The sequence below is a fragment of the Centropristis striata genome, chromosome 23 (assembly GCF_030273125.1).
Source record: "Centropristis striata isolate RG_2023a ecotype Rhode Island chromosome 23, C.striata_1.0, whole genome shotgun sequence".
In the NCBI taxonomy this organism is placed as follows: domain Eukaryota; kingdom Metazoa; phylum Chordata; class Actinopteri; order Perciformes; family Serranidae; genus Centropristis; species Centropristis striata.
In genome coordinates this window covers 30,158,192-30,180,899 of record NC_081539.1, presented here as the reverse complement: position 1 = coordinate 30,180,899, position 22,708 = coordinate 30,158,192, and the positions used below count along the sequence as shown (strand labels likewise).

Genomic DNA, 22,708 nt, shown 5'->3' with positions numbered 1-22,708 from the left:
CCTTTTTTTGGTAATCTTGTTTCTATTTTGGTCATTTTGTCTTTTTTTTTAGTAATTTTGTGTCTTTTTTTGGTCATTTTGTGGTCAATTTGTGTCTTTTTTGGTCACTTTCTTTCCTTTTTTAGGTAATTTTTTCTTTTTTGGGTGATCTGAACTGTGCGTGTGAGATTGTGTTCAGTGAGTGGGGGTCGGGGACAACATGCATGTTAAATTGGGGGTCACAACTCAAAAAGGTTGAGAACTACTGGATTATGAGACTGAGGTGTCCAGGGCGCCGACCTTCAAGTCCCACTATGTTTCCTACACAGGAGAAAGACAAAAAGACCTAATAGTTTTTAGCCTCCTGTTGTCATCCATCTTTTTGTGGTCTGTGGTTTGGATTCTCTTTGTGGGCCAAGAACTCTTTAGTAGCCTTTAGTATATTAGCTGCATGCTATACCAGCATACTGGAACCCAAATTTTATCTTTATGTGGTTTCTTTTAGGGCGATATGGACCAAAAGTCATATCCCGATATGTTTAGGTTGAATATGGATATACAATATACACTACTGGTCAAAAGTTTTAGAACACACCAACTTTTAGAATTTAATTGAAAATGATGCAGTTTAATGTCTCAGTGTACTCTGAAATTAATGCACATTTGCAACATTTAAAATCAAAACATGATAGTGTTTTGAAAGTAAAAAAAAGATTCAAAATCACATTTTATGTTGAACTAAAGGACTAAAAAAAGACACAAAATGACCAAAAAAAAGACACAAAATGACAAAAAAAGACACCAAAAGACACAAAATGACTTAAAAAAGACACAAAATGACCCCAAAAAATACACAGAATTACCAAAAAAAGACACAAGATTACTAAAAAAAAGACACAAAATGACTTACAAAGACATGAAAAGAATTCAAAAATGGACAAAATAGCCCAAGACTCCATAGAGTTAAGTTGTTAACCCATTTCTTGTTCCCTGAAAAAGGCCTACTTGTATAATTCTGAAATGTACATTATTTTCCAGTTTTGGTTAAGCTTACCTTTTTTTATTTACCTCTGGCAGTTCACCACTTACCTTTGGACCCTTTCAAGCTGTTCATTTGACTTGAACTGCTTGAATCTCAATAAAAAACTGGAAAAATTGGGGTGTTCTAAAACTTTTGACCGGTAGTGTAGTTCAGGAATCCATCCATGACTCCAGTGTTAAAGGTAAAAATGTGTTAGTTATAAAACTAAAGAGACACTTCATTGTAAACATCTTAACATCTTTTATACCAAAAACGATGAACAATGTACAAACTTTAAACATAATGATAACCTTCACATTTGGCTACTGGTGCTGATCAGGTTTAAGTCTATGAAGTAATCTACAAAAGATGACAAGGTGAATATTAGCGGTTCCAGACCGGCAGTAAAACCACTTCGACAGGAAAAAGTTACATCACAATAATGTTAGTAACCTCAATCCCAAATACAAATATAGAGATGTAATATATTTACGGCCACAAGCGGGATTTTGGGGGCGCTGTTTCTTAGTAAAGAGAACAGTAAGCAGACCCAGTTAAAATGTATAAATAAATGTATACATAAATAAGTAATAAATAATTGATGATGAATGTGTGATTAACTAAATGAAAGTTGATAGAGCTGATAAGTATAATTATTCAATTAAACAATAATATTTAATTATAATTAAATAGGACATAAATGTATATCATGAATTCTTTTCTACAGTTTCCTTTCCTTTATTCTTCTTTATATCTATTTTACTGTAAAAAAGTCAACTTTTCATGTCAGAAAAACCCCTGAGAAACCCCTTTTCAGCTTTGTGAGGGGCATTTTGTGGCGTCTTCTCTTCTTTTTGTTGTTGTTTTTTTCAACACAAACCACTGCACACACAAAAATTGCATGGTAGGTAAAAAATACTAAAGGAAATCTAGTTGTAGCCTTGTAAATAGTGATCCTGCAAGATTGACAGTCTTTGTAGAATCTCAGTCTGAGACTAGGCTGGGACTAAAAACTCTCAACACTTGTCTTTAGATGTGAGCTGATAGTCTTGCAGGAGTCTTTCCAAATCTTTTCAAAGTCTTCTGGTGTATAGGGAGCATAACGTGAATGAATGAATGAATGAATGATGTCATGTTGCTGTCTCCTTGTGAGCCTTTCAGCAGCCAATGAAAAGTGGAATATACAGAATGAAACACATTTAAAGTGGTGAAGCTCAGCAGCATCACTCTCATGTCTTCTTCTCTTCAGTTTTCTGTAGACAGAAGACAGAAAGTGACGTCATGTGATTGGCCAGTTTAACATCCTCTGGATAAAGATAAAGAATGCTCTATCAGTCTAAAGACTTTACCTTCATTTTGCGGAAATTGCCAAAGACTTTCATTAACTTAGGCGTTGGTGGTTTGTTCCCCAACATAGTGAATCCTTTCGGCTTTTCCTCTTTGACTTTAGGACCTGCGGGACCTTTGGCTTTGGTCAGTTTCCTTCACAAACACAAACAGACACATTAATGAGCTGCACTTCACAACTGAAGTCTCATTTAGAATTTATGTACTTAACCAAAACAGTCACAATCTATGGAAGAATTATCCTATCTTTATTCAAGAGCGTAGATTTTCAGTTTGAGAGCATAATTTGTCTTTCTCGTGCTCAGATTTGTTCTCCTCATGCTCACATTTTGCGCTCGCGCTCAGATTTCTGCTGCTTTCTTTCAAAATGTGTGCGTGCACTTAAAAATCACATGCTTGTGCTCACATTTCTTCTTCTTGGACACAAACATTTCGCTCGCACTCAAATATGTCCTGTGCGCGCTCAAATCTAAAGTCTACGCACTCAGATCCAAAGTGCGAGCGAAATGTTTGTGTCCAAGAAGAAGAAATGTGAGCACAAGCATGTAATTTAGTGTTTTTTCTGTCATTTTGTGTCTTTTTTGGTCATTTTGTGTCTCTTTTTTAGTAATTTTGTGTCTTTTTTGGTCATTTTGTGTCTCTTTTTTAGTAATTTTGTGTCTTTTTTAAGTAATTTAGTTTTTTTCTGTCATTTTGTGTCCTTTTTTTTGTAATTTTGTGTCTTTTTTGGTCATTTTGTGTCTTTTTAAGTCATTTTGTCTGTCTTTTTTGTGTCTTTTTTAAGTAATTTAGATTTTTTGGTCATTTTGATACTGCCTCCAGCGGCCCCCAGGTAATTTGAGTTTGAGACCCCTGTTCTAGAATATTTAAAGTGTTTGTTACATGGGTGTCTCCGTGGGTTCTTATGGGTTAAAAATCACATGCTTGTGCTCACATTTCTTCTTCTTCTTGGACACAAACATTTCGCTCGCACTCAAATATGTCCTGTGTGCGCTCAGATCTAAAGTCTACGCACTCAGATCCAAAGTGCGAGCGAAATGTTTGTGTCCAAGAAGAAGAAATGTGAGCACAAGCATGTGATTTTTAAGTGCACGCACACATTTTGAAAGAAAGCAGCAGAAATCTGAGTGCGAGCGCAAAATGTGAGCATGAGGAGAACAAATCTGAGCACGAGAAAGACAAATTATGCTCTCAAACTGAAAATCTTCGCTCTTGAATAAAGATAGGATAATTCTTCCATAACAATCAAAGTTAAAATACCACAGATGTTTCTGACTCACTTGCCCTTCCTGGCCAACACTTTCTGAGACTCTGGGTAGTGGATTAGGATATCGAACAAGTCTTTCTTCTCCAGGACAAAAAGGTTAGCAAAACCGTGAGCTTTCACGTTAGCGGTGCGCCGGTTTCCTCCATCTTTGGCAGACTGCAGTAAACTGTGATGGAGGCAGAGGCATTTAAAATGACATTGGTCTCAAGAAATCTAATCAGGAAATGTGGGACTGTTTAATATAATACACTGCAATGATACAGCCATTATACTATAATTTACCACCAGCTTTAACTGAAGCTAATGCATTCTCATATGTATAAAACACAAAATGCCAATAAGTTTCATCAAGACACCAACTGGATGATACGATGATTAAAGAAGACGGATAAATATGTATGACTTGTTGATTTTTTTTTTTTTTTAGCCTAGTTATTTTACTTTCAAGGTGCCACAGAGTTATAGAAGGCTGCTCAGCTACTGTTCTTGTCTTTTATGTCTCTAAGTCAGTAAAGGAAGATAGAGGGTTGTTTGATAATCTCAATTAAGAAATCAACCGAAACCCCCCAAAACTAATGGTGACCCACTTTCTCACTTTCTAACTAATGGTGACCCAAGTCTGATCTATATTGTTTTTTTTCTCTTATGTATATGACTTCAAAACAAGTTAAAAAAAAAAAAAAAAAAGGTTTTGCCAGGATAATCTTTGTGTTTGTTGTTGTAATACTAATGTCAGCCACAAGAGGCTGAACCACGACATTCTAAACAGGACTAAAGACATTATGTTTTCTTTCAGCTGAGTTTTAATTGCACCATGCACTCTAAGCTAATTTTTCTGGCAAACCCCTCTTTCATCTGTCCCAAAGTCATAAACATAGAAGAGAAACCCTCAGGGTAGAGTGAGCGCATTTTACGCACTTTTCATTCTTCATTTGTTAATAGTTTTGTCTGTGTTCATGCATTTCTCATGAATTTTGGCAAGATTGTGTATTTTTATTTGGTCTTGTTATTTCCAGCTCAGCTCCTGCAGTAAGGCTAAAATACACTGTGTACAAACACAAACACGCTCACAGTTACACTCTTAAGGCTGAGCGCAAAAAATGCACCATTGAAATCCATTCAAAATGCTATTTTTGATCTCACGTTAAAGCATAATACATGCAATTTATTTAATCTTGGCTTTGGCCTTGGAATTGATCATTTTTACAGCTTTCCACCAGATTGTGTCATTTTGACCATATTCAGCATATAGAGAAAAAACATGCGATTTATACACACAATCCATGCACACAAGCATGTACTGCTTCTAATAAATACATTTTTTTATTTATTTAACCCTTTCGAATCACTTAAAAGAGAGACATGACAAACTCATTACAAAAAAAGAGTTATTTACACCGCTGCGATTGCAGCCGGTCTATAAAAATGGTGGCATCATGACAGAAAACTGGCATCTAAAGGGTATATAAGAGTATATACGGTATTAAAAAAATCAATTAGTGTTTGAGATAAAAAATTAGGGCAGATGTAGGTGAAAAGAATCAGTTCAATGAAAGTAGAATATCAATGTGTAATATTTTTTTATAGCTTGCTTTTTAGGAGTGCATCAAATCTGAACAGGCCCTAAGATGTAAATGACACGTAGAAAATTGATCACCAGTTTTTTTTCTCTCTCAGGGCTTTACGTACTGATCACTAAATGCAGACTCACCTGATTTCTCCAAACACACAGCCAGCCTTCAGTGTGACAAACACAATACTGTTGTCAGGCCCTCCCACCACCTGCACCGCTCCACTTTTAATGATGTACATCTCTTTACCGATGTCTCCCTGCAGGAAGGACAAAGTCATATTCACATGCAGAAACTTAGCAAATACTGCACAGAAAGAACTGGAAGTAGAGATTTACACAAAGATTATACTTCTAGTGTTTTAACCCATAAGAACCTATGGTGACACCCTTATAAAAAAAACTTTAAATCTACTAGAATCTATAATTAAACCCATTTAATTTAAATGTAATTAAATTTAATTTAAATTAACAATTCTAATCCATTAATAGGGCGTACTGTATTGCATTTAACTTGTTCTGACCATATTTCCTGTCACAATTTTGATATATGTTATGGAGATGCAAACAAAAAGGCAATAGTTATTTGTTTTTATTTATTCTTATTTTGTTACTTAAATCTGAAAAATAATTTGCTAAATGTTGTGGAGATGTAAAGAAAAAGTCAAATTTGTGTTTCTGTAAGCAGAAAATGTCTAGTTTATTTATTTTAAAATAAGAAATATTATGAACACAAATACCATAAACACCCAATGTAACGTTTATGTCACATCACAGATCTTTGACATTTAGGCGTAGTGTTTTTTTAAAAAACATCATAAATGTGTTCTGTGTAGTCCACTTGGTCTGTGGTATATCCCCCATCATGTTCCTTTTAGGATATTTGGGTCTGGGTTCTTATGGGTTAAATGATGATACAGATTAAAATATAAAAGCTCAATTCCAGGATATGATAAGAATGTGAACTCACTTTCTTCACAACAAAGTCTCCAGGTAGATAGATGATAGACTTGAGCCTCAGCAACATGTCCACCAACATCTGCTGGTCGCAGCCCTGTAGGAGCCGACATCAGCTTCACAGGTGAGTTTTCATCTGTATGACATCACATTACATCATCTCTGGAGGACACAGTGAATAGTGAGTTACCTGGAACAGGGCGATCTTCTGGAAGGTTGCCAGGTTGATGTCGACAGCGATGGCGGTTCTCATCACCAGAGGCATCTTATCCAGCAGCTCAGACTCATCTGGAGAGGACACGGACACCTCAACATACTTTAACCCAGTAGTTCTCAACCTTTTTGAGTCGCGACCCCCCAATTTAACATGTATGTTGTCCGTGACACCCGCTCACTGAACACAATCTCACACGCACAGTTCAGATCACCCAAAAAAGAAACAAAATGACCAAAAAAAGGAAACAAAATGACCAAAAAAGACACAAATTGACCACAAAATGTTTAAAAAAGACAGAAAATTAGCAAAAAAAGACAGAAAATGACCAGAAAAGACACAAAATGACCAAAAAAAGACACAAAATGAGCAAAAAAGGACACAAATTGACCAAAAAAGACACAAAATGACCAAAAAAATGAACAAAATGACCAAAAAAGACACAAATTGACCACAAAATGTTTAAAAAAGACAGAAAATGAGCAAAAAAAACCACGAAATGACCAAGAAAGGACACAAATTGACCAAAAAAGACACAAAATGACCCAAAAAACCCCCAAAATGACCAAAAAAAGACACAAAATGACCAAAAAAAGGAAACAAAATTACCTAAAAAGACACAAAATGACCAAAAAAAGACATTAAGTGACCAAAAAGACTAAAACACATGAACACATTAACACTTGAACACAGTGGAGACAGAGCTGACTTCCAAAATTATTTGGCGATCCCCAGAAATCATCTCGCGACCCCAATTTGGGTCCCGACCCCAAGGTTGAGAATAGCTGCTTTAATCTGTCCAAAGAGTTTTCCTTATCTCTGTGAAAGTTGAGTGTTTCTTTGAAGTTGAACAAGTTTTCTTTCTGATAAGTCTAGTTGTTGTGTGAGGAAGGTTTGTGGTACTGACCCAGCATGCCCTGAGCTGCCCAGGTGTAGTTGTACCAGGTGCGGACTCTGTTCTGGACATATTTTGGGATGGTGTAGGTGTTCATGTAGGCAACACAGCCGTCCATCGACGCCCGGAAATACGTCTGACCTGCTGTAGCTGCTCCGATGACGTCTCTCATCTGAGACGGAGAACAAGAAATAGAATGTATTACATTTAGAAGAAAAAGCTTTTGGTAAGATTTAGTGTTTTACATGAATCTACGGACCTGTCCAATCAAGCTGGAGAACACGAAGACGCCGATGAAAAAGTTGGACATCTGAAAGCAAATCTCAAAGATGGTAATCGGCTCTGGAAGACCACCGATGTTAATCAGGCTGCGGACCGCAAAGTAGTAACAACGCAGGTACCTGAGAAAAAAAGAGTATATCTTTCAATTTGATAAAAGGCTGTTGTGCTTTTATGCTATGTTCAACAAAAGTGAAGTCCCTCTTGTCTGGAAAATGTCTCATATATGTTGTGACATTTTGAAGCATACAAGGCAATGAAAATGTTGACGACTTTTTAGTACTAATCTATACTATGACATTTTAATTACATTTTTTGAGGCAAATACTAACTATGACATTTACGAGCCATCCAGAGCTCTAAGATCATCTGGGACATGCAGAAGAAATTTTAAGGTAACACTTTACAATAACCATCATTTATAAATGGTAAACAGATAGTTTATTAATGTTTAATCATCATTTATAAACCGTATATAGGCCATTTAGAATGGTAAATAGATAATTTATTAATGTTTAACTAACTAAATCATTTATAAATGGCAAATAGATGGTATATTAATGTAAGTTTATAGTTACTTTACCATTAACAAACAATTAAATTATAATTAATAGTTTATTAATAGTTTTAGTTGCACTCATTATAACATTTTTAACACCATATTAAGTATGTTAATGACTCAAATTCCTTCAAAGAAATTGGTTGAAAACATTTTACGATTAAATGTGTTTAGCATTTTGTAAATGGTTAATAATTGGTTTATAAACCAACTTTAAACATTACTTACTTAGTTATTGTAAAGTGTTACCAATTTTAATAATTAAAAAAAAAGGTCATAGGATAGTATGACATCAAAATTGTCCAAATAAAGGTCATAGTATAGTATTACTACAAAAATGTAAAATAAAAACAAAAACGCCATAGTATAGTATGATGTAATAAAATGTAAGAAAATTAAATGATGCATAGTATAGTATGACATCAAAAATGTGTAGTGTAGTATGATGTCAAGGATGTCAAAAAAAAGTCAGAGTTGAGTGTGACATCAAAATTGTCAAAAAAAAAAATACATAGTATAGAATTACAAAAAGAATGTCACAAAATGTTCATAGTGTAGTATGATGTCAAGGAATTAAAAAAAAAAAGGTCAAAGTATAGTTTAACATCAAATTTGTCAACAAAAAAAAAATCATAGTATAGTTTGCCTTCACAAAATGTAAATATAATGTCATAGTATATAGTATGTCTATAGTATGTCTTTTGGTGTCTTTTTTTGGTCATTTTGTGTCTTTTTTTTGTCATTTTGTGTCTTTTTTTAGTCATTTTGTGGCTTTTGGTGTCTTTTTTTGTAATTTTGTGTCTTTTTTTGGTCATTTTGTGTCTTTTTTAGTCATTTTGTGTCTTTTGGTGTCTTTTTTTCGTCATTTTGTGTCTTTTTTTCGTCATTTTGTGTCTTTTTTTAGTCCTTTAGTCCATTACATACATCCATCCAGTACATTTCAGAATTATACAAGTAGGCCTTTTTCAGGGAACAAGAAATGGGTTAACAACTTAACTCTATGGAGTCTTGGGCTATTTTGTCCATTTTTTAATTATTTTCATGTCTTTGTAAGTCATTTTGTGTCTTTTTTTAGTCATTTTGTGTCTTTAGGTGTCTTTTTTGGTCAATTTGTGTCTTTTTTAGTCCTTTAGTCCAACATAAAATGTGATTTTGATAGTATAGTATGGCATCAAAAAAAAAACCCATCATAGTATAGTATGACGTCAAAAATATTTTTTAAAAATTGTAAAAAAAAAAAAGTCATAATAAAAGATGATTATTGTCAAAAACATCATTTTCACTTTAAAAAGGAAAATTAAAAGTGCCCAGAATATTCCGTCTCACTTTTCTACGGCTGGACCAAGTGGAAGCACGTTGCCCATTCCTGATACGGTTTATAACCACAAATATGACAAACAACAAGTTAAAGTAAAAGAAGTACATACGCAGTGCCCTTTCCATCATACACCCATGTGGTGGAGGCAATACCCTGGTGGACTGAAGCAACGTAGTAGCAACAGGCGTTGAGATGCAGCGCAAAGAGCAGGTAACCAGTGGTACGAATCACTCTGATCACAAAGAGAAACACATGAAAATAATGAGATGGAACTGAACTCAGCTGTTTGTGCACTGCAAAAAAAGAAAAGTTGGGTGAACTCAAAATTTCAAGGCAACAAACTTCCATAACATTTTAAGTTGGACAATTAAACTAAATATTTTAAGTTTTGTTTTTGAGTTTGCTCAACTCTGAATTCAGATTTTTGAACTTATAATTTTACATTGTAATAACTTTTAATCCTTACTTCTGCTAACTTCTGCAATGTGCTGAATTGGCACGATTGTAACGCCGCTATGAAATGTCAGCTAATGTTGCGACCACAATTTTGAGTTAGCATTGATACGCTAATGGCTACTCTTGTAGCTGTAACAAGCAGCGCGGCTAGCATCAGTTAGCCGCTAGCATCAGTTAGCCGCTAGAATCAATTAGCCGCTAGCTTTCGCTAATGACCGAATTTCCCAACAAAGAAATAAGAGTTATCAGAACTATTGTCCCTTGTTGTGAACCCCAACTTAAAGCTATAAGTAACAACAACTCACCAACTTGTTTTTGAGCAGACAACTGGCTTCCTTTGTTGTGCTAACTTACATTATTGCCCTAAATGTCAATAATTAATATTTCCAAGTTTTACCAACTTAAATCACTGTTTTAGGCCAAAAAATACAAGTTGGCTTTTTTTTGCAGTGTGGAAAAAGGGAAATGTTAGTGCAAATATTGTCTAGATAGTGCATGTATACAGGCTGTGGAAAAAAATAATACATATTACATATTGTAATATGTTAAGGCATGCTTTATATCAAATTAAAAGCACGTCTACCTCCAGATGTAGGCCTTGGCCATGATGCTCTCAAGTCGATCGCTGAACTCAAAGAAGGCTTCAATCTAGAACACACAAGGAGAGAAAACTAGTTGAAGACTGGGCAGATAATATGAAGCCTATTAAAAAAAATAAACTTTTCTCTTTTTTCTTCATTTGCACCATTAGTAAAAACAATCAGTTGGCGGCCTACCCTGACAAAGCGGTTAAATCGATATATGGAGGAGAAATTCAACTGCAGACAGAGAAGATCAAAGGGAATGAGGCTGATGAGAGCCAGCTGAGAACAGAGAGGGGAAAGATGTTTGGTTATGTTTCACAACTAGATGCACTAATAATAATTATTTACAATAACAATAGTAACAGAGTAATGAGTAATAGAGTACACTGCAAAAAAAGAAAAGTTGGGTGAACTCAAAATTTCAAGGCAACAAACTTCGATAAAATTTTAAGTTGGACAATTAAACTAAATATTTTAAGTTTTGTTTTTGAGTTTGCTCAACTCTGAATTTCTCTGGCACGATTGTAACGCCGCTATGAATGTCAGCTAATGTTGATATTTGTTGACCACAATGTTGAGTTAGCATTGATACGCTAATGGCTACTCTTGTAGCTGTAACAAGCAGCGCCGCTAGCATCAGTTAGCCGCTAGCATCAGCTAGCCGCTAGCATCATTTGAACAAATCATCTTTTATTGTATTCATGCATATTTTATTTTGTGCGGGCAGTACATTTTACATTTTATTTTATTTATTTTTATCCCATTTTTAATTTATTTTATCTTATTGCATCTTACTGTTCTATTGTTTACTACATCTCTTTGTATTGTGTTATGTATTTATTGTTTGTGCAGCACTTTGGAAACCTTGTGTTTGCTAAAATTGTGCTATATAAATAAAGGGGATTGGATTGGATTGGATTGGATCATTTAGCCGCTAGCAGCATTTAGCCGCTAGCATCAGTTAGCCGCTAGCTTTCGCTAATGACCGAATTTCACCGCTTTCCTGCATTTCCCAACAAAGAAATAAGAGTTATCAGAACTATTGTCCCTTGTTGTGAACCCCAACTTAAAGATATAAGTAACAACAACTCACCAACTTGTTTTTGAGCAGACAACTGGCTTCCTTTGTTGTGCTAACTTACATTATTGCCCTAAATGTCAATCATTTATATTTCCAAGTTTTACCAAATTAAATCACTGTTTTAGGCTAAAAAAATACAAGCTGGCTTTTTTGCAGTGTACATGCAAATGCAAATTTTCCCAAACCAACCTAAACATTGACAGTTTAATTGTGTGAAAAATACTGTAACAATATTGTAAAAATTGTTTGAAAAACATTGTAAATAAAATAAGGAACCACTGGAGTAGAAGTATAAATATGCATATAACACAGTTAATGTACTTAGTTACTTTCCAGCACTGGACATATCATTACAGTAGTACCTTAAATTGATGCGATTTCCGATAATGCGCCTTAGCCATCGCTCCATTTTTCTGCAGGGGTATTAAACATAGCATTACACTTCAGCTGGGGTTAAGAATATACATAGATACATACATTAACACTTAAACGGACCCAAAAACTAAAAATATACACTACCGGTCAAAAGTTTTAGAACACCCCAATTTTTCCAGTTTTTTATTGAAATTCAAGCAGTTCAAGTCAAATGAACAGCTTGAAAGGGTCCAAAGGTAAGTGGTGAACTGCCAGAGGTAAATAAAAAAAGGTAAGCTTAACCAAAACTGGAAAATAATGTACATTTCAGAATTATACAAGTAGGCCTTTTTCAGGGAACAAGAAATGGGTTAACAACTTAACTCTATGGAGTCTTGGGCTATTTTGTCCATTTTTGAATTCTTTTCATGTCTTTGTAAGTCATTTTGTGTCTTTTTTTTGTCATTTTGTGTCTTTTTTTAGTCATTTTGTGTCTTTTGGTGTCTTTTTTTGGTCATTTTGTGTCTTTTTTTTGTCATTTTGTGGCTTTTGGTGTCCTTTTTTTTGTAATTTTGTGTCTTTTTTTGGTAATTTTGTGTCTTTTTTAGTCATTTTGTGGCTTTTGGTGTCTTTTTTTGTAATTTTGTGTCTTTTTTTGTAATTTTGTGTCTTTTTTAGTCATTTTGTGTCTTTTGGTGTCTTTTTTTGGTCATTTTGTGTCTTTTTTTAGTCATTTTGTGTCTTTTTTTAGTCCTTTAGTCCATTACATACATCCATCCAGTACATTTCAGAATTATACAAGTAGGCCTTTTTCAGGGAACAAGAAATGGGTTAACAACTTAACTCTATGGAGTCTTGGGCTATTTTGTCCATTTTTTAATTATTTTCATGTCTTTGTAAGTCATTTTGTGTCCTTTTTTTAGTCATTTTGTGTCTTTAGGTGTCTTTTTTGGTCAATTTGTGTCTTTTTTAGTCCTTTAGTCCAACATAAAATGTGATTTTGAATCTTTTTTTTTTACTTTCAAAACACTATCATGCTCAATAAAGAATTTTAAATGTTGCAAATGTGCATTAATTTCAGAGTACACTGAGACATTAAACTGCATCATTTTCAATTAAATTCTGGAAAAGTTGGTGTGTTCTAAAACTTTTGACCGGTAGTGTAGATAAAGAAACTATGTGACTTACAATAATGTCTCCGGCTTTCACGAACTGTATTCGAGGCTGCCAAATCATGATGTCGATGACAGTCACCACGTCAGACAGGATGTCACAAATGACCCAGTAAGGGTTGACGACCTCATTATGGTAAGGGAAGGCCAGCCGGGCGGTGGCAAACCAGATGTTGTAGTTGAACGCCACCGCTACCAAAGCCAGCCACGAAATGTACCGACGATCTGCAGGGAGACGGACATACAGATGTTTGTGTGTTTATGTTAATTTAACCCCAGCTATCCTGCTCACTATGGAAGAATTATCCTATCTTTATTCAAGAGCATAGATTTTCAGTTTGAGAGCATAATTTGTCTTTCTCGTGCTCAGATTTGTTCTCCTCATGCTCACATTTTGCGCTCGCAATCAGATTTCTGCTGCTTTCTTTCAAAATGTGTGCGTGCACTTAACCCATAAGAAGCCAAACCCAGAGCCAGTTATCCATAAAGGAAAGTTATGGTGGATATATCACAGACCAAGTGAACCACGCAGAACATATTTATGATGTGGGTTTTTTTTGGTCATTCTGTGTCTTTTTTTAGTAATTTTGTGGGGGTTTTTGTGTCTTTTTTAAGTAATTTAGTGTTTTTTCTGTCATTTTGTGTCTTTTTTTGGTCATTTTGTGTCTTTTTTTAAGTAATTTAGTGTTTTTTCTGTCATTTTGTGTCTTTTTTGGTCATTTTGTGTCCTTTTTTTGTAATTTTGTGTCTTTTTTGGTCATTTTGTGTCTTTTTAAGTCATTTTGTCTGTCTTTTTTGTGTCTTTTTTAAGTAATTTAGATTTTTTGGTCATTTTGATACTGCCTCCAGCGGCCCCCAGGTAATTTGAGTTTGAGACCCCTGTTCTAGAATATTTAAAGTGTTTGTTACATGGGTTTCACCGTGGGTTCTTATGGGTTAAAAATCACATGCTTGTGCTCACATTTCTTCTTCTTCTTGGACACAAACATTTCGCTTGCACTTTGGATCTGAGCGCGTAGACTTTAGATCTGAGCGCGCACAGGACATATTTGAGTGCGAGCGAAATGTTTGTGTCCAAGAAGAAGAAATGTGAGCACAAGCATGTGATTTTTAACCCATAAGAACCCACGGTGACACCCATGTAACAAACACTTTAAATATTCTAGAACAGGGGTCTCAAACTCAAATTACCTGGGGGCCGCTGGAGGCAGTATCAAAATGACCAAAAAATCTAAATTACTTAAAAAAGACACAAAAAAGACAGACAAAATGACTTAAAAAGACACAAAATGACCAAAAAAGACACAAAATTACAAAAAAAGGACACAAAATGACAGAAAAAAACTAAATTACTTAAAAAAGACACAAAAAAGACACAAAATTACTAAAAAAGAGACACAAAATGACCAAAAAAGACACAAAATTACTAAAAAAGAGACACAAAATGACAGAAAAAACACTAAATTACATGCTTGTGCTCACATTCTTCTTCTTGGACACAAACATTTCGCTCGCACTTTGGATCTGAGCGCGTAGACTTTAGATCTGAGCGCGCACAGGACATATTTGAGTGCGAGCGAAATGTTTGTGTCCAAGAAGAAGAAATGTGAGCACAAGCATGTGATTTTTAACCCATAAGAACCCACGGTGACACTCATGTAACAAACACTTTAAATATTCTAGAACAGGGGTCTCAAACTCAAATTACCTGGGGGCCGCTGGAGGCAGTATCAAAATGACCAAAAAAATCTAAATTACTTAAAAAAGACACAAAAAAGACAGACAAAATGACTGAAAAAGACACAAAATTACCAAAAAAGACACAAAATTACAAAAAAAGGACACAAAATGACAGAAAAAAACTAAATTACTTAAAAAAGACACAAAATTACTAAAAAAAGAGACACAAAATGACCAAAAAAGACACAAAATGACAAAAAAAGAAACAAATTTACTAAAAAAGAGACACAAAATGACCAAAAAAGACACAAAATGACAGAAAAAACACTAAATTACATGCTTGTGCTCACATTTCTTCTTCTTGGACACAAACATTTCGCTCGCACTTTAGATCTGAGCGCGCACAGGACATATTTGAGTGCGAGCGAAATGTTTGTGTCCAAGAAGAAGAAATGTGAGCACAAGCATGTGATTTTTAACCCATAAGAACCCACGGTGACACCCATGTTACAAACACTTTAAATATTCTAGAACAGGGGTCTCAAACTCAAATTACCTGGGGGCCGCTGGAGGCAGTATCAAAATGACCAAAAAATCTAAATTACTTAAAAAAGACACAAAAAAGACAGACAAAATGACTTAAAAAGACACAAAATGACCAAAAAAGACACAAAATTCCAAAAAAAGGACACAAAATGACAGAAAAAAACTAAATTACTTAAAAAAGACACAAAATTACTAAAAAAGAGACACAAAATGACCAAAAAAGACACAAAATTACTAAAAAAGAGACACAAAATGACCAAAAAAGACACAAAATGACAGAAAAAACACTAAATTACTTAAAAAAGACACAAAATGACAAAAAAAAGACAAAAAAAGTCCAAAAAAAGTCCAAAAAAAGACACAAAATGACAGAAAAAACACTAAATTACTTAAAAAAGACACAAAAAACCCCACAAAATTACTAAAAAAAGACACAGAATGACCAAAAAAAACCCACATCATAAATATGATCTGCGTGGTTCACTTGGTCTGTAATATATCCCCCCATAACTTTCCTTTATGGATAACTGGCTCTGGCTTTGGCTTCTTATGGGTTAAGTGCACGCACACATTTTGAAAGAAAGCAGCAGAAATCTGAGTGCGAGCGCAAAATGTGAGCATGAGGAGAACAAATCTGAGCACGAGAAAGACAAATTATGCTCTCAAACTGAAAATCTACGCTCTTGAATAAAAATAGGATAATTCTTCCATAGCTCACACTCTGCAGCTCACCTAGAGGATCCAAGGTGTCCCCCAGGACGCCGTCCATGTGCTTCTCCACTGGTCTGAAGATCACGTCGTACCAGTCGAATAAGATGCTCGGGCTGATCTTTCCTTTCTTCTTGGCCTCCTCCGCCAGCCTCTCTTCCTCTGCTTTCTTCTCGGCCTCCAGCCTTTTCTCCTCATCCTTTTTCTTCTTCTCTTCTGCCTTTTTGGCTGCTTCTTCTGCCTTCTTTTTATCCGCTTCTTCTTTTGCTATACGCTCCTCTTCCTTCAGTCTGATGTAGTCGTCCTTCCTCAGAATAGGTGCTGATACGGCAAAGAGAGCGGTGGAGAGTTAAGTCGCTCTTTGTGAGCTAGTTTTCTGTCTGCGTTTCGTTTTGTCCATACCAAAGTTATAATAGTTTTTTTGTTACAAAACAAAAAAAAACATAACTTTTCAACTTCTGTAGCTACGAACCAGGGTACTTTTCCTTCTAATGATGGTCATCTCAGATAAAGTCAGATCTAATTGATATTATGTACTCTACCTAATTCTTCCACATTCTTTTAAATCTGTCCTCCTCCAGTCTGACCTAAGTGATTATTTCATGAATGTGTCCCAGGATTTTACCCTCGCAGGATCTTTTTATCAGGATCAGGACGTTTTTATCTTTATTCTTTATTTTTTACTTTTACTGGCAAAAACAGTCTTCGACAGTAACCCTTTGAACCAAGTTGTAATTTGTTTGCCCTTTCTACTTGTAAAACTGTTCACCTCACCAAGGTTATAATAGTTTGGGATTTTTCATTAGTTTTAGTTTTAATTTCGTTGTGAATTTTTGTTTTCAAATTCAGTTAGTTTTAGTTAGTTTTTAGAGTGAGTTTTCTAGTTTTAGTTTAGTTTTTATTTTCTGAAAATGCTTAGTTTTAGTTTAGTTTTTATTAGTTTTAGTGTTAGTTTTAGTTTTTTTTGTAATGGGCTATGTGTTGGGTGCCAGATTCAAAGTGGTCATAATAAATTTTGCCTTTATTTCCTTTGGTTTATCATCTCAGCCAAAATAAGGTTATTAACTCTTACAGTTCTGGGTGTTTTGTATTTTGGTTCGAGTGTAAACATCCCAGTCTCAGTAAACATATTCACCATGTGTTGCATGTTCAAATAGAAACACTGAATTATGAATGAAAAAATGAAAACTAAGAACATTTTCACTATAATTTTAGTTAGTTTTAGTTAGTTTTGTAACCACGCAATACAGTTTCAGTTAGTTATCGTTTTTTTAAAAACTCTAGTTTTTATTTTTATTTCAGTTAACGAAAATCTTTTTTCAATTCTAGTTTGCGTTATTTCGTTAGTTTTCGTTAACTATAATAACCTTGGTCCATACTTACTGACAGGTGGGGTGATCTCTGGCGAAGTGGCATAAGGGTCTGTGGCTTTCTCTTTTTCATTTTGCTTCTGCTCTCTTAAGGTTTTGATCACATTGCGGAGCGTGTCATCTGTGTCACGGAAGTAAACAACAGGAGGAGGAGGAGGAGGCTCTTCACTGGAAACAGAACAAAAGCAAATGAGAAGCGTGAATAAAGGAATACAGTAACAAAGGTAACAGACTGGCTCTAAAATCCATGAATGGTTAAAAAAAAGGTTAATTTACCCCATTTATTTAGGTTATATACTTCGTGGATTATTGGTTACCTCTTTAAAATATACTTAGTTGTTTAAAATATACTTGTTTAAAATATACATACTTGTTTAAAATATACATACTTGTTTAAAATATACTTACCTGTTTAAAATATATTTACCTTACCTGTTTAAAATATACTTGCCTTTATTTACCTGTACCTTTTGTTGGTGATTGCTTTTATTTACAATTGTTTATTCTTGTGTTTAAAGGTTTTTCACCTGCACTGAAATGCATTGCACTAACTGCAAAATAAAGAAAGTGAAAGAGTGAAATCCTGAGTCATCAAGTCCTCTCTTCAAGTGTGGAAAGCCATGCAGTGAAAATACACTTGACAACTACCACAATGGGAATGTAATCATTTTTTGTACTTAATGCCAGGGGATTTTCCCCCACAGTGTTGATTATGATGCATTGCATCAAACACTGCAGTACTCCATATATATATAGCATGCATTTGACCCCTTGAGGCATGAACATGAAAAAATGGCTCAATCTGGTGAAAAATATTACTATAATATCATAGACTTATTGTAGGAGCCGAGGATAAACTTAAAAAAGTTGAAAAAACAAAAACAAACTTGTTAACACAGCCACAATCATCACCTTATTTTAATAAGACTAACCATGCTATAAATATAATCAATGAATATACACTACTGGTCAAAAGTTTTAGAACAGCCCAATTTTTCCAGTTTTTTTTATTGAAATTCAAGCAGTTCAAGTCAAATGAACAGCTTGAAAGGGTCCAAAGGTAAGTGGTGAACTGCCAGAGGTAAATAAAAAAAGGTAAGCTGAACCAAAACTGGAAAATAATGTACATTTCAGAATTATACAAGTAGGCCTTTTTCAGGGAAGAAGAAATGGGTTAACAACTTAACTCTATGGAGTCTTGGGCTATTTTGTCCATTTTTTAATTATTTTCATGTCTTTGTAAGTCATTTTGTGCCTTTTTTTGGTCATTTTGTTTCTTTTTTTAGTCATTTTGTGTCTTTTTTTGGTCATTTTATTTCTTTTTTTAGTCATTTTGTGTCTTTTTTTGGTCATTTTGTGTCTTTTTTTTAGTCCTTTAGTCCAACATAAAATGTGATTTTGAATCTTTTTTTTACTTTCAAAACACTATCATGCTCAATAAAGAATTTTAAATGTTGCAAATGTGCATTAATTTCAGAGTACACTGAGACATTAAACTGCATAATTTTCAATTCAATTCTGGAAAAGTTGGTGTGTTCTAAAACTTTTGACCAGTAGTGTAATATAAATAATATCTATCAAAAATCTATCAAATCATTAAATAGTATGTAAGTCATCCGCAAAGAACAAAATTAATTCCTTAAATTAATTCCTACCTGCATGTGAATGCTATCTTTGATCACTCTCAGTCACAAATACCACTAAGCTCCTAATCTCCTTTCCTACTTTAGAAGTCACAGTGTGATCATGGCAGCTGTTACTGCAGCTAACACACAGGACGTCTACTGTACTTATTGTAAGGAAACAGAAACAGTTACAGGACGTCTACTGTACTTATTGTAAGGAAACAGAAACAGTTACAGGATGTCTACTGTACTTATTGTAAGGAAACAGAAACAGAAAGAGGATGTCTACTGTACTTATTGTAAGGAAACAGAAACAGTTACAGGATGTCTACTGTACTTATTGTAAGGAAACAGAAACAGTTACAGGATGTCTACTGTACTTATTGTAAGGAAACAGAAACAGTTACAGGACGTCTACTGTACTTATTGTAAGGAAACAGAAACAGTTACAGGATGTCTACTGTACTTATTGTAAGGAAACAGAAACAGTTACAGGATGTCTACTGTACTTATTGTAAGGAAACAGAAACAGAAACAGGGGAGCAGCTCTGCAGGCCTTGCAGCCAATCAGAGGGTAAACTATCCATCTGTACTATCAGTTCAAAATAGTTTTTTTAAATATTAATACAAGTTTTATTTAGTCTATGATTGTGACAAAAAAAGAAAAAGATTTTAAATTTGCATTAAAAAATGTATTGAAGTCCTGCAAAGAAACTTTTAGAAGCTTGAAATGGCAGCACAGATATATCCAGCCATCACCTATAGCTACTTAACCTCTGCAGGGTAGCAGAGGAGTGGAGCTGCACTTATAGCTATAGCTTAAAGCTATATATAGCTATATAAAGCTATATAGCTTTGCACTGGGTGAGATTTTGGGTGCACACTGCAAAAAAAAGAAATGTTTGGTGAACTCAAAATTTCAAGGCAACAAACTTCGATAAAAGTTTTTAAGTTGGTATTTTAAGTTGGACAATTAAACTAAAGTTTTGTTTTTGAGTTTGCTCAACTCTGAATTCTGATTTTTGTCAACTCAACTGTAAATTGAACTTATCATTTTACATTATAAGTCATAATAACTTTTAATCCTTACTTCTGCTAACTTCTGCAATGTGCTGAATTGGCACGATTGTAACGCCGCTATGAAATGTCAGCTAATGTTGCGACCACAATTTTGAGTTAGCATTGATACGCTAATGGCTACTCTTGTAGCTGTAACAAGCAGTGGCGCTAGCATCAGTTAGCCGCTAGCATCAGTTAGCCGCGAGCATCAGTTAGCCGCTAGCATCAGTTAGCGGCTAGCATCAGTTAGCCGCTAGCTTTCGCTAATGACCGAATTTCCCAACAAAGAAATAAGAGTTATCAGAACTATTGTCCCTTGTTGTGAACCCCAACTTAAAGATATAAGTAACAACAACTCACCAACTTGTTTTTGAGCAGACAACTGGCTTCCTTTGTTGTGCTAACTTACATTATTGCCCTAAATGTCAATACCGGTAATTTATATTTCCAAGTTTTACCAACTTAAATCCACGGAGCCCCTAAAGGGACATGGTGAAAATAAAAAAAAAACTTTGGTATCTCGTGAGCACGAGCTATTTTCTCGTCAGCACGAGATGCATATTGCATGCTGCATGGTGTCTGTAAGAACACCCTCTGCATTTCAGCTGGTTTCTGTATGAAAATGACATTACAGGAGTTAGTTCGGCTATATTTTGTCCTATATGTCCTTATAATGAAGCCCCAGGTCAAAATATAGCCGAACTAACTCCTGTAATGTCATTTTCATACAGAAACCAGCTGAAATGCAGAGGGTGTTCTTACAGACACCATGCAGCATGCAATATGCATCTCGTGCTCACAAGAAAAGTATCTCATGCTCACGAGAAAGTATCTCATGAGCACGAGAAATGTTTCTCGTGCTCACGAGATACCAAAGTTTTTTTTTATTTTCACCATGTCCCTTTAGGGGCTCCGTATAAATCACTGTTTTAGGCCAAAAAATACAAGTGTGCTTTTTTGCAGTGTACTTAACCTCTGCAGGGTAGCAGAGGAGTGGAGCCTCTCACACTTTGCACTGGGTGAGATTTTGGGTGCAGCCAGTATATTGTGTATTCTTACCCCTCAGCCCCCTCTGGATTGGCAGGGGCTGCAGCAGCCGGGGCAGGTGCAGCAGCAGCCGGGGCAGGTGCGGCAGCAGCCGGGGCAGGTGCTGGAGCTGGAAGAAAATACATTACATTACATTTCATGTCATTTAGCTGACGCTTTTGTTCAAAGCGACTTACAATAAGTGCATTTAACCTGAAGGTACTAGACTTAGACCACAGGAATCAAGTAAGTACATAACTTTAAGAGCTAACTGTCATCGCTAAAGGAGTGCTATATGTTAAAGAAGAAAAGAAGAGCAGAAATACAGCAGAACACCACAACACTCGAGTGTGTTAGTGTGATGTAGACCAGGGGAAAAAGGGAAGGACGACCACTAAATCCTCCACTTTATCCTTTGCATTACTCTTTGACTTTTGCAGATTTAAATAAGATGAAATAAAATCTCTTAGAAATATGTGAGGGGAAATTTGGGCTCCAGAATCTGCACCAGATATGCTCTCTGCTAAGTGGAGTGTAAATTCAGATTAAAGTGTAATATTCCAATGACAATAAAGTGCAGTATTTTTTCATGATTTCTAATAAAAATCCAACAAAACAACAGCTTAAAACATACCTCTAAACCACTGTAATAATATGTCAACCACAAATGAGACTTGTATACAAATGTGGGAAATAAAAAAAGCCATCACTTGTTAGAAGAGAGAAGAACAACCTAGATTAAAGTGAACTTTCTGAAGTGTATGAACAACATGTACATTTCTAAGTTCTGGTGCATTTATTTTAGTTGGAGAAGACAGAGATAGTAATGTGAAAAGTACATTGTTTTTATCTGAAATCAAATAATCAGCAGATTAAAGGCTTAAATATAATTTTTAAGATAACATAACTCCTTTTATCTCTGATCCGAAAGACGAGCAGTCGGATGACTTTGTGATCGAAACAACAGATATTCACCTGGTTTTGGCTCGTCCTTCGTGGGTTCTTCTTTCTTTTCTTCATCCTTTTTCTCCTCCTCTTTCTTTTCCTCTTCTTTCTTCACCTCTTCTTTCTTCTCCTCCTCGTTCTTTGGTTGTTCTTTTTCATCCTCCTTTTTAGCCGGCTTTTCCTCCTATAAATAAACAATAATGGGAACAGTGTGCAGACAAAGGAACCAGCCCGACTTTCGGCTCCAAACTCCTCTATTTTAATTGCATCGAGCATCCTGTGGATCCAAAAATGTCATCATGCTAAATAGTCCGGCGGTTTAGGACCAGATTTGGGAAGAAAGGGGACACGTCGGACAAAAGCACCACATTTTTTCCACATGCTCTCTATCACTATAGGTTTCAATTTTTGGTAGGAGCCACTTCATCAAGATTGCAGATCGGAGATGGCAGCCATATAAAATCTATGAGAACCAGTATATCTTCTAAGCCACTTAGAAGGTCAATCTTGGTGTCAAAATATACATTTTCTGGGTCAAAGAATAATTTAAAGCTACTGATAATATCACTAGATGATCAAATAGATATGTTCATTTTGGCCATGTATTTACATAATTATTAGATTCCAAACATTTTCAGCTCAGGATTCTCTGCTGCAGCACTTGAAGCGAGTTGCCTACCAGTCTGGGTGAAAATG

At 35.1% G+C, this 22,708-nt stretch overlaps 1 protein-coding gene across 1 annotated transcript in view; it reads right to left on the bottom strand.

Annotated features, from left to right (window-relative positions):
* Nucleotides 1-1,925: 1,925 nt before the first annotated feature.
* cngb3.1 (cyclic nucleotide gated channel subunit beta 3, tandem duplicate 1) overlaps nucleotides 1,926-22,708 on the bottom strand; it is a 22,685-nt gene continuing 1,902 nt past the window's right edge. Inside the window, exons 2-17 of the mRNA XM_059326739.1 lie at nucleotides 22,043-22,196; nucleotides 21,101-21,197; nucleotides 17,371-17,525; nucleotides 16,012-16,308; nucleotides 13,070-13,278; nucleotides 11,890-11,940; nucleotides 10,639-10,725; nucleotides 10,446-10,510; nucleotides 9,516-9,638; nucleotides 7,510-7,651; nucleotides 7,263-7,422; nucleotides 6,332-6,429; nucleotides 6,155-6,238; nucleotides 5,326-5,444; nucleotides 3,628-3,780; nucleotides 1,926-2,482 (exon numbers count right to left, since the gene is read on the bottom strand). Of these exons, the coding sequence (XP_059182722.1) occupies nucleotides 2,332-2,482; nucleotides 3,628-3,780; nucleotides 5,326-5,444; nucleotides 6,155-6,238; nucleotides 6,332-6,429; nucleotides 7,263-7,422; nucleotides 7,510-7,651; nucleotides 9,516-9,638; nucleotides 10,446-10,510; nucleotides 10,639-10,725; nucleotides 11,890-11,940; nucleotides 13,070-13,278; nucleotides 16,012-16,308; nucleotides 17,371-17,525; nucleotides 21,101-21,197; nucleotides 22,043-22,196 (2,145 nt within the window). The 3' untranslated portion in view covers nucleotides 1,926-2,331. The remainder of the gene's footprint in view (nucleotides 2,483-3,627; nucleotides 3,781-5,325; nucleotides 5,445-6,154; nucleotides 6,239-6,331; nucleotides 6,430-7,262; nucleotides 7,423-7,509; nucleotides 7,652-9,515; nucleotides 9,639-10,445; nucleotides 10,511-10,638; nucleotides 10,726-11,889; nucleotides 11,941-13,069; nucleotides 13,279-16,011; nucleotides 16,309-17,370; nucleotides 17,526-21,100; nucleotides 21,198-22,042; nucleotides 22,197-22,708) is intronic.